Source organism: Mastomys coucha, unplaced genomic scaffold (assembly GCF_008632895.1).
Source record: "Mastomys coucha isolate ucsf_1 unplaced genomic scaffold, UCSF_Mcou_1 pScaffold3, whole genome shotgun sequence".
NCBI classification, from domain to species: domain Eukaryota; kingdom Metazoa; phylum Chordata; class Mammalia; order Rodentia; family Muridae; genus Mastomys; species Mastomys coucha.
Genome location: NW_022196909.1, coordinates 51,955,019 through 51,970,202, shown reverse-complemented (window position 1 = coordinate 51,970,202; position 15,184 = coordinate 51,955,019). Strand labels below are relative to the sequence as shown.

The 15,184-nt window shown below is 37.8% G+C and overlaps 1 protein-coding gene across 1 annotated transcript; it reads left to right on the top strand.

The window, feature by feature from the left end:
* The first annotated feature begins 1,408 nt into the window (after nucleotides 1-1,408).
* On the top strand, nucleotides 1,409-7,168 carry LOC116075209 (olfactory receptor 12D2-like). Its single transcript, XM_031348241.1, has 3 exons — nucleotides 1,409-1,587; nucleotides 4,983-5,315; nucleotides 6,239-7,168. Exon 3 carries the CDS (start codon nucleotides 6,242-6,244, stop codon nucleotides 7,166-7,168), a length of 927 nt encoding a protein of 308 aa, XP_031204101.1. The 5' UTR covers nucleotides 1,409-1,587; nucleotides 4,983-5,315; nucleotides 6,239-6,241.
* Nucleotides 7,169-15,184: the final 8,016 nt, after the last annotated feature.

Sequence of the window (15,184 nt, the reverse complement as noted above, 5' to 3'; positions counted from 1 at the left end):
AAAATATATGGATACTTTATGGACGTCGTATTTGCTGAGTACAAGAAACTGTGCTGTGCAGCTCTCTTTGTTCTGTGAAGCTGATTACAGTATAAATGAAATTTAAGAATGAAAGGACTATGGATGGTGTGTGGAAGGCTTTTAAAGGTAGCATGGGACAAGTGTATGTAGGGAGTAATTTTACCTCATAAGTCGTATGACATAGATATATACATGAAACCAGATGAACAGGAATAGAAAGAGAAAGGGTTGGGAAGAATATGAGCAAAGTGGGGACAAAACTGAGGAGATACTATCATACGTATGTGTATGTGATTGTCTCTATGGAGCCCACTCTTTACTATAGGGAGAGGAGGTTACAACTTGGAATTCATTGTGTGGGGGAAAACTAAAGAAAAAATAGTTGAAGAAGTGGCTGGTGAGATTGCTCAGTGGGTAAGAATACTTACTGCTCTTCCAAATGTCCTGAGTTCAAATCCCAGCAACCACATGGTGGCTCACAAGCACTGGTAATAAGGTCTGATGCCCTCTTCTGGAGCATTTGAAGTCAGCTACAGTGTACTTGTTTATGGGGAGGGAACCGGGGATTGTTTTAATTTTTGTTTTATTTTTACTTTTATTTTTTCTTATTTTATTTTATTTTTATTTTTTATTTTGGAGGGGAACCTGGGAAAGGAGATATTGTAAATAAAGAAAACATCTAATTAAAAAAAAGTATCTAATAAAAAATTCTCTTCGTGAGATTTAGCCGGGGGCAGGGATGGGGGAATAGTTGAAGAAGACACCAGATTATGGAAGAATCTCAGCTGTGCATAACTTAGCAGCATTAATATGTTGAAAACGGCTATATTTCCCACAGAAATCCCATGTAGAGTTTGCACCTATCTCATCAAATGCCTGATATTTTTAGCAGAGATAAAAGGAAAGAATTTCATATGGAGCTTGAAAAGACACCAAAGAGCCAATAAGGAGAGGAGGAACAATGTTGGAGGCGTTACAATATTTGATCCTACCTACCCTATAGAGAAACCATGACAAAGATGTTTCTAGTACACAAATGGAGACATAGACCAGTGAAATGGAATAAATGCCTCAGAAGTAAACCCAAACACCCAGAATTATTTGATTTTCTTCTTTTTACACACGTGTATAGATGGTTGAATATGTGCCAGGCACATGTGTCTTTGTGTTTGTCAATTTGCTTGTAAAAGGTTTAAAATTTATATTGATTGTCTTATTCAATCACTCTCCACACTATTGAGGCACAGCCTTTCCCTGAACCAGTAGAGCTTTGATATATCTGGTCTAGAGAGCCAACATTCCATAGGAATCTCCAGTCTTTGTCTTCTGAGTTCTGGCATTTCAGGTTGCTACGCTTCAATTCTGCCTTATAGGTGGGTCTTGGGATTAAAAGCTATGTTGCTCATGCTTGCACAGCAAATGCCCTATCTACTGAGCTATCTTACCAGCCAACATTGAAGTTATCAAGACTGAAGTTGGTGAAAAGAGAAACCAATTAACAAGTGATCCTACAGAACCATGATATCATTCCACAGAAGATGGACACATCTCCAGTCAGTCATAGAGGTATATTTCAGTAATTCCAGCACTTGAGAGATAAAGACAGGAGAATAAAAGTGGGGAAGACTATTCAATAGTATAAATCAATACAATGCATCTGCCATCAATTTAAAAAATGTTTGTCGGTTCTGGAAAGATGGTTCAGCGGTTAAGAGCACTGACTGCTCTTCCAGAGGTCCTGAGTTCAATCCCAGAAACCACATGGTGGCTCACAACCACTGGTAACAGGATCTGATGCCCTCTTCTGGTGGGTCTATAGACAGCTACAGTGTACTCATACAAATAAAATAAATATATCTTTTTTTCGTTAGATGTTTTCTTTATTTACAATATCTCCTTTCCCAGGTTCCCCTCCAAAAATAAAATAAAGTTAAATAAGATAAATAAATAAATAAATAAAAACTAAAACAAACCCTATCTTTTAAAAAAAAACTTTTGTCTCCATTTTTCCCATTAAATGCACAGTGCATTCCCAGGCAATTTGTATAGGTGAGGGGGTAAACTCAAAACTCTAAAGAGATAAAAGGAAATTGATCATTGATGTACATGGCCACCTAGAACTCTATTGTTCATGTACCTGAAACTATGGGGAAAAAAAAACTAAGGGAAAAACACAAGGAGCACAGAGGAATTGTGCAAGCACATTTCCCTATGGCGGGTGAGGAAAAGTACCCTATTAATTTTCACATCTATCCTGCTCAGCCTGAGGGACAAGCTCCCTTAGGAATTTTATGTCTAGAGCTCAGTCTTGTTGGAGTGCTTGCAGAATTTCAGGATGGTAGAGAGATGTCTACAGATGAAATGCAGCATAAACTGTCACTTCAAATACTTCACAACCTGTGTAATTTCTGGACATGCACCTGAAAAAAAAATGTGTTGACAGTCAGCCAGGTAAGAGAGTGAATTAGGATTAAAATGTCCCATTCTTTAGTCTGTCTGTAACATTAAACACCAATAGATAGGAATCAGGCTGGTTTCCTTTCTAGTGATGAACTACTCACTGTGTATGATGCTCACGAAAGCTCTTTGACTTCTGTATTTCATTGTTATTATGTAGCATCTAATTAAATTTTACTTGTTTCCTGTTTGTAGAATGTTTAGTTCTCCAAATCTGAAGGTTCTAAATATTAAAAGTGTAGTGAATAAGAATGAATTCTGACTGTACAGGGAAGTCTGGTTGATAGTCATTTTCCCCATGTGTGTTTTGGTGCTATTTATTTTGATTTTTGGCTCAGAGAATGATAAAAATATCTTGAATGGGGCTAGATTTTAAACAAGAATGTCTGTTGTGTTTATAAGCACAAAGAATAGACACCACTATCAGAGAAGCCACCCTGAGTTGTTTGAAAGCAACCCTACACAGTTGGTAACTCTATTTCTCAGAATGCCTTCTAGCTATAAAGCTTAGAATCCCTCAGGATCCTTCTAAGTTTTCCCCAGTTCATTAATTATTTTCTTCATCTAGTTATTTCTAAAGCTTGGGTGATTCCCCCTTTGTAGGAATCACACCAGCATCAACGTCTGTTCAACTCTACTGCAGCTAAGGCGTTCTTCCTAGCCACACTGGCTCTACACACACTGATTCTGATTCTTTGTTCATGTACAGAGTGAATCTAGGGCATCTTTAGAAGAAAGGAACCAGAGGAAACTACTTCTCATAAGGATGTCTGCTCTTATCAGTGTTTCTTAGAGAGGTAATTCAGGTACTTTCCTAATACCGAGGAGAAAGGAAAGCAACTCAAAGAGCCTTTTAGTAAACTTTGAAGGAGTAATCAAATATTAAAGGTTTTACAATTAATTTATTCATAATTACTTAACAATTTTACTTTTATTGAAAGGGACACTACTATTTTAATTATGCATTTAAAAAGAAAGGATACATTTTTATAGAAAATGAGTTAGAAAAGGAATGGAGGGGTTGTATTTGAAAAAAAAAAGGCAGACTAAAACAGAAAACATGCTTTTTGATTAGAGAAGAGCTGGACACTTCCAGAATCTGAGAAGGAAACTGATGGGGCAGACAAGCTTCTGGGATCCAAGAAGAGAACACAGCTACCATTGGCACACTGATAAGAGAAGAGAAGGAATAAGAGAAGAGAGGAGATAATAATAAGAGAAGAGAGGAAAATTGTTTAGTATGTGATGAATGAGCTTATTTTACGTTAAGTTTAAAAAACAACCCAAGAAGCTAAACCACAAGAACAGACAGGAACTCAGGTACACTAAAATGAGTATTTGTCAGTTGCTCTGGTGAAATGAAGGAGGGACTGCAGAGGTCACATAGGGAGAGCTTTTCTGATCAAGGGTCTCTGGGATTTAAAAAAAAATAAAAACACCTCAAGGCATCTAGGAAAACAGAAGCACAAGAAAGCACAATGTATAATGAAAGAAGTGCGTTGGACCAGTCAGAGCAATACAGGACTATAACCCCAGCACTTGGGAGGCTGAGGTAGGAGAATTGTGCTTATAGGGAGACCATGCCCCAATAAACAAGCAAACAACAAAAGAAGAGCTCTGGGGAAATGGCCCTATCTGTTAAGTGCTGACTACCAAGCAGGAAAAGCGAGGTTGAGACCCTTAACACTCAGCAATAAAGAATGGGTGTGGTAATCTGTGTTTGAAAACGGGGACCTGGTGAAGTTGAGGAGCTCTCTGTCAAGTTAGCCTAGAAGAATCAGTGACCTACAGATTCAGTAGGACACTCTCCCTCAAAAAATAAATGAAAAAATAAGTAAGAATTAGGAAGACATCTGATATCAGCCCGTTGCCTCTACATGCACTCACATACCATTAAAAATTTAACTTGGAAATACTTAGTGGATTATATTTTAGTTAACTTGAAGTCTAACATCAACTATAGTTGGGGAGAATATACACAAATACTGTCAGACTCTGACTGCTGTGATCATCTGCTTCCATGACATTTCCTTCTATATAAGAACATTTCTATTTCTTCTACATTTTATGTAGACAAAGTATACTTACTACTATATTAAAACATAGCTTTCCTTTTCATTTTTATGGATTAAAATGTGTTAGTTTTGTTTTTTTTTAAATTACCTTGCAAGATCGTGGATTTGCACATGGATTTTGCTCCCCCCTTCCTGTCTTTACCCTGTCTCCTTCTCTTAGGTTGGTCTCCTGAATTTCCCTTCCACATTGTTCCACTGTCTTCCACATTCTTTTATGTAAAGCCCTCTTTCCCTAGCTATATGGTGCCCTTCATAGCTTTCTGTTCTTTACCCATGCTTACACCCACTTGGATGTTCATATTTAACTAGGACTGAATTTAAGAGAGATTGTACAGCATTTGTCTTTCTGTGCCTAGTTTATCTGCTTAACATCACAGTTTTAGCTCCATGTATTCTCCTACAAATCCAAAATTTCATTTTCCTTTCCAGATGGATAAAATTTCATTGTGTATATGTACCAAGTTTTCGTTATCAATTGCTACTTGATGAGCAACTAGGCTGATTAATTTTCCTGACTACTGTGAATGCAGCAGGCTTGAACATGGAAACGCAAGTATCTCTCTAGTACGAAAGATGTACAGTCCTTTGGGTTCATCCCAGATTCAGTATAGCTGGCTCATATCGTGGTTCTACTTTTAATTTTAGAGAAACAACCAGTATGATATCTATGGTGGCTACACCACTATACATTCTTCATCAGCATTTGTTGTCCTCTGCTTTCTTAATGAAGGTCAACATGTCCAGAGTGAGAGAAATGTCAAAGTAGGTTAACTTGCACTTATTTGATAACTAATGAAGTTGAACAATTTTAAACTATGTATATCTATTTTTGAGACATGTCTATTTAGGTATTTGGTCCATTTATTGATTGGGAAAGTTTTCTGTGGTTAACTTTTGCAATCCATTACATATTTTAGATACTAATCCTGTGCCTGAAATATACCTAGAGAATACTTTTGCCCATTCTGTAGGCTCTGTGGATAGCATCTTTGCTATGCAGAACATTTTAATTTCATGTAATCAAACTGGCCAATTTTTTCCATGCTATATTTCTTTTCTTTAAAGAGCCAGTGGTTAGAATGAGTCCATCAACTCTTACTCTCCTCTAGGTGAAATCTTCCAAGTCATTTTTCTTGCTAGATGCCTGCTTGGCAGAATATAAAAGCTGTTCCCGCCGGGCAGTGGTGGCACACACGTTTAATCCCAACACTTGGGAGGCAGAGGCAAGCGGATTTCTTAGTTCAAGGCCAGCCTGGTCTACAGAGTGAGTTCCAGGACAGCTAGGGCTATACAGAGAAACCCTGTCTCAAAAAAAAAAAAAAAAAAAAAAAAGCTGTTCCCTGTTAGAGCCGCCCTAAGAGACGAGATGAAGATAAGGTCAAAATGGAAATGACCACAGATAAAAAATGGGGTGGACTTGTGCTCTGCTCCAAGTCACTAACTAAAAGGAAATGATTAAGGATAATGTAGTAAATTAGAAAATGTTTGATCACAACCCACAACACATACTTATTTAACATTGTTATTTAATGTAATAATGGGTAAATACTGGGAAAAATTGAGAAAGCATCATGGAAAACAATAACTCACTCTCAAAATACTGTGGCTATGAAAAGAAAATCTATGACCAGAAAGACTGGTCAAAATGCAGGCTAGCATTCTATACTCATTGTCTGTTCTTATAGGTGATGTCCAATCAAACCTCAGTCACTGAATTTCTCCTCCTGGGAGTGACAGACATACAAGAATTAAATCCTATTCTCTTTGCTATTTTCTTCACCATCTACTTTGTCAATATAACTGGGAATGGAGCCATCCTGATGATCGTCATCTTGGACCCAAGACTCCACTCACCTATGTATTTCTTCCTGGGAAACCTAGCATGTCTAGATATCTGCTTCTCCACTGTGACCCTGCCAAAGATGCTGCAGAACCTCCTTTCCACGAGCAAAGCAATTTCCTTCTTGGGATGTATAACTCAGCTTCACTTCTTCCACTTCCTGGGTAGCACTGAGGCTCTGCTGCTGCCAGTGATGGCATTTGACCGCTTTGTGGCTATCTGCAGACCACTCCACTATTCTGTCATCATGAATCACCAAGTCTGTATTCACATGACTGTTACTATCTGGACCATAGGCTTTTTCCATGCCTTGCTTCACTCTGTGATGACATCTCGTTTGAGCTTCTGTGGTCCCAATCATGTCCATCATTTTTTCTGTGATGTTAAGCCATTGCTGGATCTGGCCTGTGGAAATACTGAACTCAACCTTTGGCTGCTCAATACAGTCACAGGCACCATTGCCCTCACTCCCTTTTTTCTGACATTTCTCTCCTATTTCTACATCATCACCTATCTTCTCCTCAAAACCCGTTCTTGCAGCATGCTCCACAAAGCACTGTCTACTTGTGCCTCTCACTTCATGGTTGTTTTTCTATTCTATGCTCCTGTTCTTTTTATCTACATTCGTCCTACCTCAGGCAGCTCTCTGGATCAGGACAGAATCATTGCCATCATGTATAGTGTGGTCACTCCTGCTCTCAATCCACTCATCTACACGCTGAGAAACAAGGAAGTGAGAAGTGCATTGAATAGGAAGGTGAGAAGATGGCTCTGACTTGAAGAAATCTAAAGAACTCTTCTGAGGCATAAATAACCAGGCAGTGGAAAAGTTTAGAATCAGCTAGATTTCTCAAATTTAATAATGTATGTTATAGAGAAAATTGGACAAAGAAAAATATATAGGAAAAGTATCTGGTGGTATGAAATGATGTTTGCTCAGATAATACAGTGGACACTTGAACATGAATGGCACTAGCCACAGAATCCTTTTCTTGAGTGTATATGAGAGTATCAATTTATAACCTTTGCTTATCTTAGATCTATTAAAATATTTATTGCATGTAATTTGGTTGAGAAACATGTGTGTACAATCCATATTTTAAGATAAATAAATAGCACTTGTTATCTGTTTGTACCTTTTGATTAATACATATTAGTGAAGGGAATAAAATTATTATGCTTTTTCTCTTTTCTCATACAATAATCATATATCAGGATTATGGTTTCCCTGTCCTCTACCACTCCCAGTTCCTCCGTAACTCCCCTCCCCTCCAAATCTACTCCCTTTCTGTTTTTCATTAGAACATATTAGGTTTCTAAGTGTTAACAACCAAACCTGGCAAAATAAAATATAATAAGAAAAAACAAAAATCATCACATCAAAGATGGACAAGGCAACCCAAAAACAGGAAAAAAAAAAGAAAAAACAAGAGAAGTCACATGAATCAGAGACCCACTTATTCATACACTCAAGAGCCCCACAAAAATACTGAGCTGAAAACTGTAATGCAGGGGACCGCTTGCAAACCCGCGTAGGCTTCATGCTTGCTGCTTCTTTATCTGTAAGTTCATACAAGTCTTGCTTAGTTGATTCAGAGGTCTTGTTCTGGTGTCCTCCATTTCCTAGGGCTCTTATGCTTCCTCTTCCAAGGGATTTCCTGAACTCTGATGGGAGGGATTTGATGGAGACATCCCATTTAGAGCTATGCATTCCAAGGATTCTCTCCCTGAGTAGTGCCTAGATATGGGTTTCAGCATCTCTTTCTCTGCTGCAGAATGAAGCTTCTCTGATGATGGATATTTAGGCACTGATCTATGAGTATAGCAGAATATCATTAGGAGTCATTTTATTCATGCTATTTATGTATTTCTTTGTTTATAGCGGCATTGTTTGGCTTTACCCTAGGTCTGAGCTATCTAGTCTCTGGTTCTTCATCACCAAAGCAGTACCAGGTACAGGTTCAGTCTCATGGAATGGCTTTAAGTCAAATCAGACATAGGTTGGCTCCTCCCACAAGTTCTGAACTTCTAGTATATCTTGCAGCCAGGATAGATTTTAGGTCAAAGGTTTTGTAGCTGTTTTGTTATTTACATTTCTCTTTTCGTAGCCAGCAGAGTACAAACACTAGAACATGGGATGAAGGCTCCATATAGGCACCAGCTGGATTTCTAAATAGTGGATAACTTGTGTGGGTGTTATTATCCTTGGCAATGGGACTTTGATGTCAGTTTATGGAGAGCAACCCTGTTGTTTTAGCAACAGCCTGGGTTGTTTGGGAATTTTCATAAGACCTTCTTGGCCAATAAATCAACCTCCTGCAACCCAGCCCCACCACCAGAAGCATCAATTGGTAACATGAGATGACCTGTAGGGATTCCGTCTCCCTTATTATTAGGAGACCTCATTAGGATTGCTTTCATATACTTTGGAAGTTTCCACTGCACTAGATTTCCATATCATCCCTCCAATGGCCCTCAGTTCCAACTGTCTCTCCTCACATTCCCTCCATGTACCCTACTTCCCTTCCTTCTACCTACCTTATCCTTCAGTTCCCTTCCCCACCCACCCCAGTGATCCCATAAAATCTATTCTATTTCTGCCTCAAGAGAGAGAGAGCCATGTGTTCCCCCCAGTCCCTTCCTCTACACCTAAACTCTCTGGGATGTAAGTTAGTTATTACTTATTTAATGACTGATATCCACAAATAAGTGAATACATCTCATGCCCTTTTTCCAGGCTGCCTCCAGAAAAATACCACATGTCTGTTCTCAGCAAATGATCCTCCCATGTGTCTGCTTCAGCAAAAATATCCTCTTCATAAGACAGTTTCCAGAAAAACATAATATGATGCAACTGGTTCCCCAGTAAAATCAGAAAGTTCCACTTCAGAGGACTGCCATTCATCATTCTCTATTTCCTGGCTATAAAGGCAGTCATGCTATGTGCTTCTGCTGCCTTGAATCCCAGAAGGTTAGGTTATATCCTTGAACTATGAGCTGGGATAAACCCTTTATCCTTTAAGTTATTTTTGAAAACAAAAGTACCTTAAAGTGTTTTCCCTACTTTTTCTCTAATTCTTTCAGAGTTTCAGGTCTTACATTGAAGTCTTTGATACATTTGAATTTTTTTTTGAAAGGTAACATATAGAGTGCAATTTTATTCTACATATGGATATCTAGTTTTCCAAACACCACATATTGAAGAGGGTATCTTTTGTTCAATGTGTAGTTTTGACATGTTTTAAAAAAAAAAAAACACATCAGGTTTATATCAGAATCTTCTATCTTATATTGTTTGATTTAACTATCTGGTCCTGTGTCAGTGTCATCAAATTTTTATTGTTATGGTTCTGTAGTCTAATTTGAAATCAAGTATGGTGATATGTCCAGCACTGTTATTTTCTTCATAGAACTGCTTTGTCCATTATGGGTCTTTTGTGCTTTGATATTCCTTTTAAGATTTTTCTTTCTCTGGGTTGTACTTCCTTCAGTCTCCGCTCCACACTTTGTCTCTGTAACTCCTTCCATAGGTACTTCGTTCCCCTTTCTAAGAAGGATAGAAGTATCCACACTTTGGTCTTCCTTCTTCTTGAGTTTCTTGTGGTTTGTGGATTGTATCTTGGGTATTCTGAGCTTCTGAACCAATATCCATTTATCAGTGAGTGCATACCATGTGTGTTCTTTTGTGACTGGGTTACCTCACTCAGGATGATATTCTCCAGATCCATCTGTTTGCCTAAGAATTTCACAAATTCGTTGTTTTTAATAGCTGAGTAGTACTCCATTGTGTAAATCTACCACATTTTCTGTATCCATTCCTCTGTTGAGGGACATCTGGGTTCTTTCCAGTCTCTGGCTATTATAAATAAAGCTGCTATGAATATAGTGGAGCATGTGTCCTTATTACATGTTGGAGCATCTTCTGGGTATATGCCCAGGAGTGGTATTGCTGGGTCCTCAGGTAATACTATGTCCAATTTTCTGAGGAACTGCCAAACTGATTTCCAGAGTGATTATACCAGCTTACAATCCCACCAGCAATGAAGGAGAGTTGCCCCACCTCTCCTATGGGATGGGGATCCTTCCCATATACAAACACCAAACCCAGACACTATTGTGGATGCCAGCAAGTGCTGGCTAACAGGAGCCTGATATAGATGTCTCCTGAGAAGCTCTGACAATGCCTGACAAATACAGAAATAGAGGCTCACTGTACTGAGCACAGGGTCCACAATGAAGGAGCTAGAGAAAGGACCCAAGGAGCTGAAGGGTTTACAGCCTCATAAGGAGGAACAACAATATGAAATAACCAGTACCCCCGGAGCTCCCAGGGACTAAACCACCAACCAAAGAGTACACATGGTGGGACTCATGGCTCCAGCTGCATATGTAGTAGAGGATGGCCTAGTTGGTCATCAATGGGAGGAGAGGCCCTTGGTCCTGTGAAAGTTCTATGCCCCAGTGTAGGGGAATGCCAGGGCCAGTAAACAGGAGAGAGTGGGTTGGTGAGCATGGGTAGGGGGGAGGGAATAGGGTTTTTTTTTCCAGAGGGGAAACCAGGAAAGGGAATAACATATGAAATGTAAATAAAGACAATATCTAGCAAAAAAAAATTTCTTTCTATTTCTATGAATAAATGTTTTAGAACTTTGATTTGGATAGCACTAAATATCTAGTTTGCTTTTGGTAATATAGCCATTTTCACATCTCAGTGTTAAATGCTTGCTCCAGGTATAAGAAAAATAAGAATAGCTTTGAATTTATTTAATTGAAAATTAGACTAAATGACTATGCTTAGTAGATATTTTATTTCTGTTTGTAACATATAGCCAGAAAAAAATCTAGATTTTCCTTATATTTCTAGAGCAAATTTAGAATTCTCTATTATGTTTATACATTTAGCCTAGTAACCACTGAGTCTTCATAATTTTTACACAGCTATGATCAACATAGTACGTACTGTTAACTTTATGCTTTGTAAAAGAACACAGAGAAAAAAACTAAGAATTTGTTTTGTCATAGTAAAATGACTATAGACTTGTAACAATAGATTTAGAAAATGACATCGTAAGAAATAGATAGATAATGCATTATACACCTTATATATTTATTGAAATATCAAAATGCACTCCATAAAATCGCCATTATTACATATTGACAGATGAAAAACTTTCAAATACATGACTGTGGGTAAAAAAAAGCATGTATTTCACAACTTCTCTAACAATAATTTCATATGTACATGTCCAGTGAATGAACTTTTGATGCATATAAAAATTAGCTTTTGAACATTGCTTTAATTCAGCTATAATTTTACTTTCTGTTATTAGAACAGATGATGATAAAATATACAATTTAAAAATCATTATTCACATGGAATGACAGTTAAAATTACTGAATTGCTTTTTAGCATGAAAAGAAAATTCACACTTTGTGATAATGTATTAGTGGTCCTGCCTTCATGAATTGACCTCACCAAGTACATTAGATTTGTAAATGACATGAATTATAATTTTAGAAATGTTGGTCTTTATGGTTTATCCTGTTCTCAGAGATCAAGAAAGAATGTGGCTAATTTCACTGCAATGATTAAAATTTTTCTCATGGAGTTTTCCAGAAAGTGTGAGGTAGAAATAATTTTTTTGGCTTTAGACTTGGTGGTTTTAATTGCCAATGTCTTCATTATTACTGTTATTTCTCTGTAATATCATCTCTATTCACTTAGGCATTTCCTCTTGAAACATCTCTTCTGCTTGGATCTTTGCTACATTTCCATGATGGCCCTTTCAGCAATAAAGTCCATCTGAAGCTCATTCATGCACAGTGCCCACATTTCCCCATAGAGTGCACACTGCAGGATTTTGCACTCACACTCTGTAGTTATACTGCCATGGCCATACTCACAGTCATGTCCCGTGATTGTTATATGACTGTGTGGTATAAAATCATCATAAGTGTCAGCATGGGGTGTTAGCTGTCTGGGCCAGTGTGATGTGGAATTATGCACACAGCTGTTACTTCTCTATCTGCTCTGTGGAACCAGTGTCACTCACTAGTTCAGTGATTCCTCTTGGTTTTGAAACTCTCTTGTTCCAATGATCATGTAAGTGAGCTTGGATCACTGGCTTCTCCACTTGCTGGCACTTCATCTCTATTAGTTTTACCTATGAGCATATGTTCTCCACTGAGCTAAGGATGCCATCAGTGAAGGGCAGAACCAGAGTCTTCTTGACTTGTCTATGCCACATATCTGTAGTCATTTTGTTTATCCCTACTGGTGTCTTTGAGTTTCTAAACCCACATTCAGAATCTCCAACTGCATTAGACTTTATTCTTAGTTTTTCAGACTTTTCTTCCCTCAACACTCAACCCAGAAATAAACGGCCTAAGAAATGAGGCCATAGACACAGCCCAAACAAACATCTTTCAAAAAAAACCTTATTTCTTTTTATATCCACTGTTTCCTCTTTAGGATCCACATCAATATGTATTAGGAAAAACAACAGAGTCAATGAATCAATTAAAACTATAACAAGGTTAGGCAGATGGCTCAATTGGTAGAGACACTTGTAACCAAGCCTGCCTAAAAAATTAAATCCCTAAGACCTACCTGGTAGGAGAAGAGAATCAACTCTTGAAACTTGTTCCCCCTAACCCACACATGTTGTAGCTCATGTATACCCAAATACAAACATACATACTATAAATATGTATAATAAATAAAATTAATAAAATATTAAAATACAGTTATTATTGTGTGAGTACACTCCTTAAATGAGAAAAAGAAGGTATTATATATGTATACTTTTGGAAATACAGTAGATTAAAGTTTCACAAACCAGATTGGGGGGAAAAAAGTAATTTTCTCAAATTCTAAAGAACCAATTTAAGTTTTCTTCTTGAGTCATTTCTTTAAATCAGAGGGATGAAAGGTAGTCAATCTGAAATTCCTTCATCCCTTTTTCCTGAAGCAGGTGGGTAAAGAGCTTTACACACCTCCCTGGGCAAAGGGCAACTGGGCTAAACCCTAACTGTGCGAGGCAATGGGAACTGCCACCTGAAACTGCTATTGAGGCCAAAGCCAACTCTCCACACGGGCTCCCATCTTCCCCTCCCCAACACTCGTCACTAAGAGGTGAACTGAAAACATTTTTGTTATGTTACCCCAGCAATTCCACTCAGGGATATGACTGAAAGAATTCCAAGTCAATATATCACATAGACGCTTGCACATAAATGTACAACATTACTTACAATATGTAAGTTATAAAACGAACCTAGGTGTCTATGTGCTAAAGAATGGATAAAGAAAATGTTACATAACACACACACACACACACACACATATGTATATTTATATTTATATATCTTTTCAGTTATAAGGAAAAACAAAGTTATGTGTTTGCTGGAAAACCTTGCAATTAGAAATAAACATATTAACTGAATTAAGGTAGTGGCAGTTAGGGTACCTAGACTATATCTATATCTTGTATAGACACAGAATATCATGTATATATGACCTGAAAGAGAAGAAAGCTAGATTCTAGAGGAACCAAAGGGAATAACATAATGGAAGAGGGCACAGAGAAGAAATAGGAGATACATAGGAATGCGCATGGTAGAGTAAGTTCAATGGCTATCACCTACTTCAATGAAAAGGTCCCTATGTAGCCTAATACCACATTTAGTGAATAAATGCCATTGGGAAAGAATATAAAGAGAATATCCATGGATTAAACAGAACTACAAATTAGAGCCCAGTGTGTCTGACTGAGTCATGAAATGCAAAGATAACTTGCAATAACTTGAATTTTAACATAGCAAATATGAAATTGTTCATGTAACAAATTTAAAAGTTACAACATTTGGAGGACTAAGAGAAAATAAACATGAAAGGTCCTATGCTAAAAGTACTACTGAAAACTACAAGATGGTGTCTACAAAGCAGTAGCCAACCTGGGGGCTTAGCTTATATATTTCATAGGGCAGGTGTCCATGTAGCTTGTGGGGAAAAAAAAGAGGAACACAGAGAAATTGCCCTAAAATAAACCTTTCTTTTGCAAGTGGGGAAATGTACCTTGTTTATTTTCACACTCATTCAACTCAGTATCAGGGGATGTGCCCCCTTGGGGTTTATATGTCTCCAGATCTATCACATTAAAATGCCTGGAGAATTTTTGATGCCATAAGGGAATTCTGGAGATGAAACGTAGGCCAGAACTACAACGTGAACTGTCACTTCCAATATTTTACAACCTGTGCAATTTGTGTAAATAAGCCTGAGAATCTTTGTCCCTTGTGGTCGTAACAATCAGCCAGGTAAGCAAATGCATTGGGAACAAACTTGGAAATTTCCTGTAATTTTTTTTTCTGTAGAGGGTTATCTGTTTGCAGCATTAAACATCAATACTGGGGGTTCAAGGTTGGTTCCCAGAGTTGGTCTTGAGATGAACTCCTCACAGTGTGTGACAATTGTGAAGGCTGTTTTGCTTCTGCATTGTATTACCACATCTCGTCTCAGCTCATCACCACAGAAATTGTGAGCCAAATGAAGATCTTGTTCTTCCTCTTCCTTTTTTATCTTCTTCCTCCTTCTCCTTTTCTTTCTCCTACTCTCCTTTCTTGTACTTCTTCCTCTCAATCTTTGTCTTCATCTTCATCTCCATCTCTGTCTCCTCCTTCTCATTGTAGTAGTAGTAGTAGTAGTAGTAGTAGTAGTAGTAGTTGTTGTTGTTGTTGTTGTTGTTCTTCTTCTTCTTCTTCTTCTTCTTCTTCTTCTTCTTCTTCTTCT

Coding starts and splice junctions, on each gene's coding strand:
- LOC116075209 (XM_031348241.1), top strand. CDS start 6,242: ATGTCCAATCAAACCTCAGTCACTGAATTTCTCCTCCTGGGAGTGACA.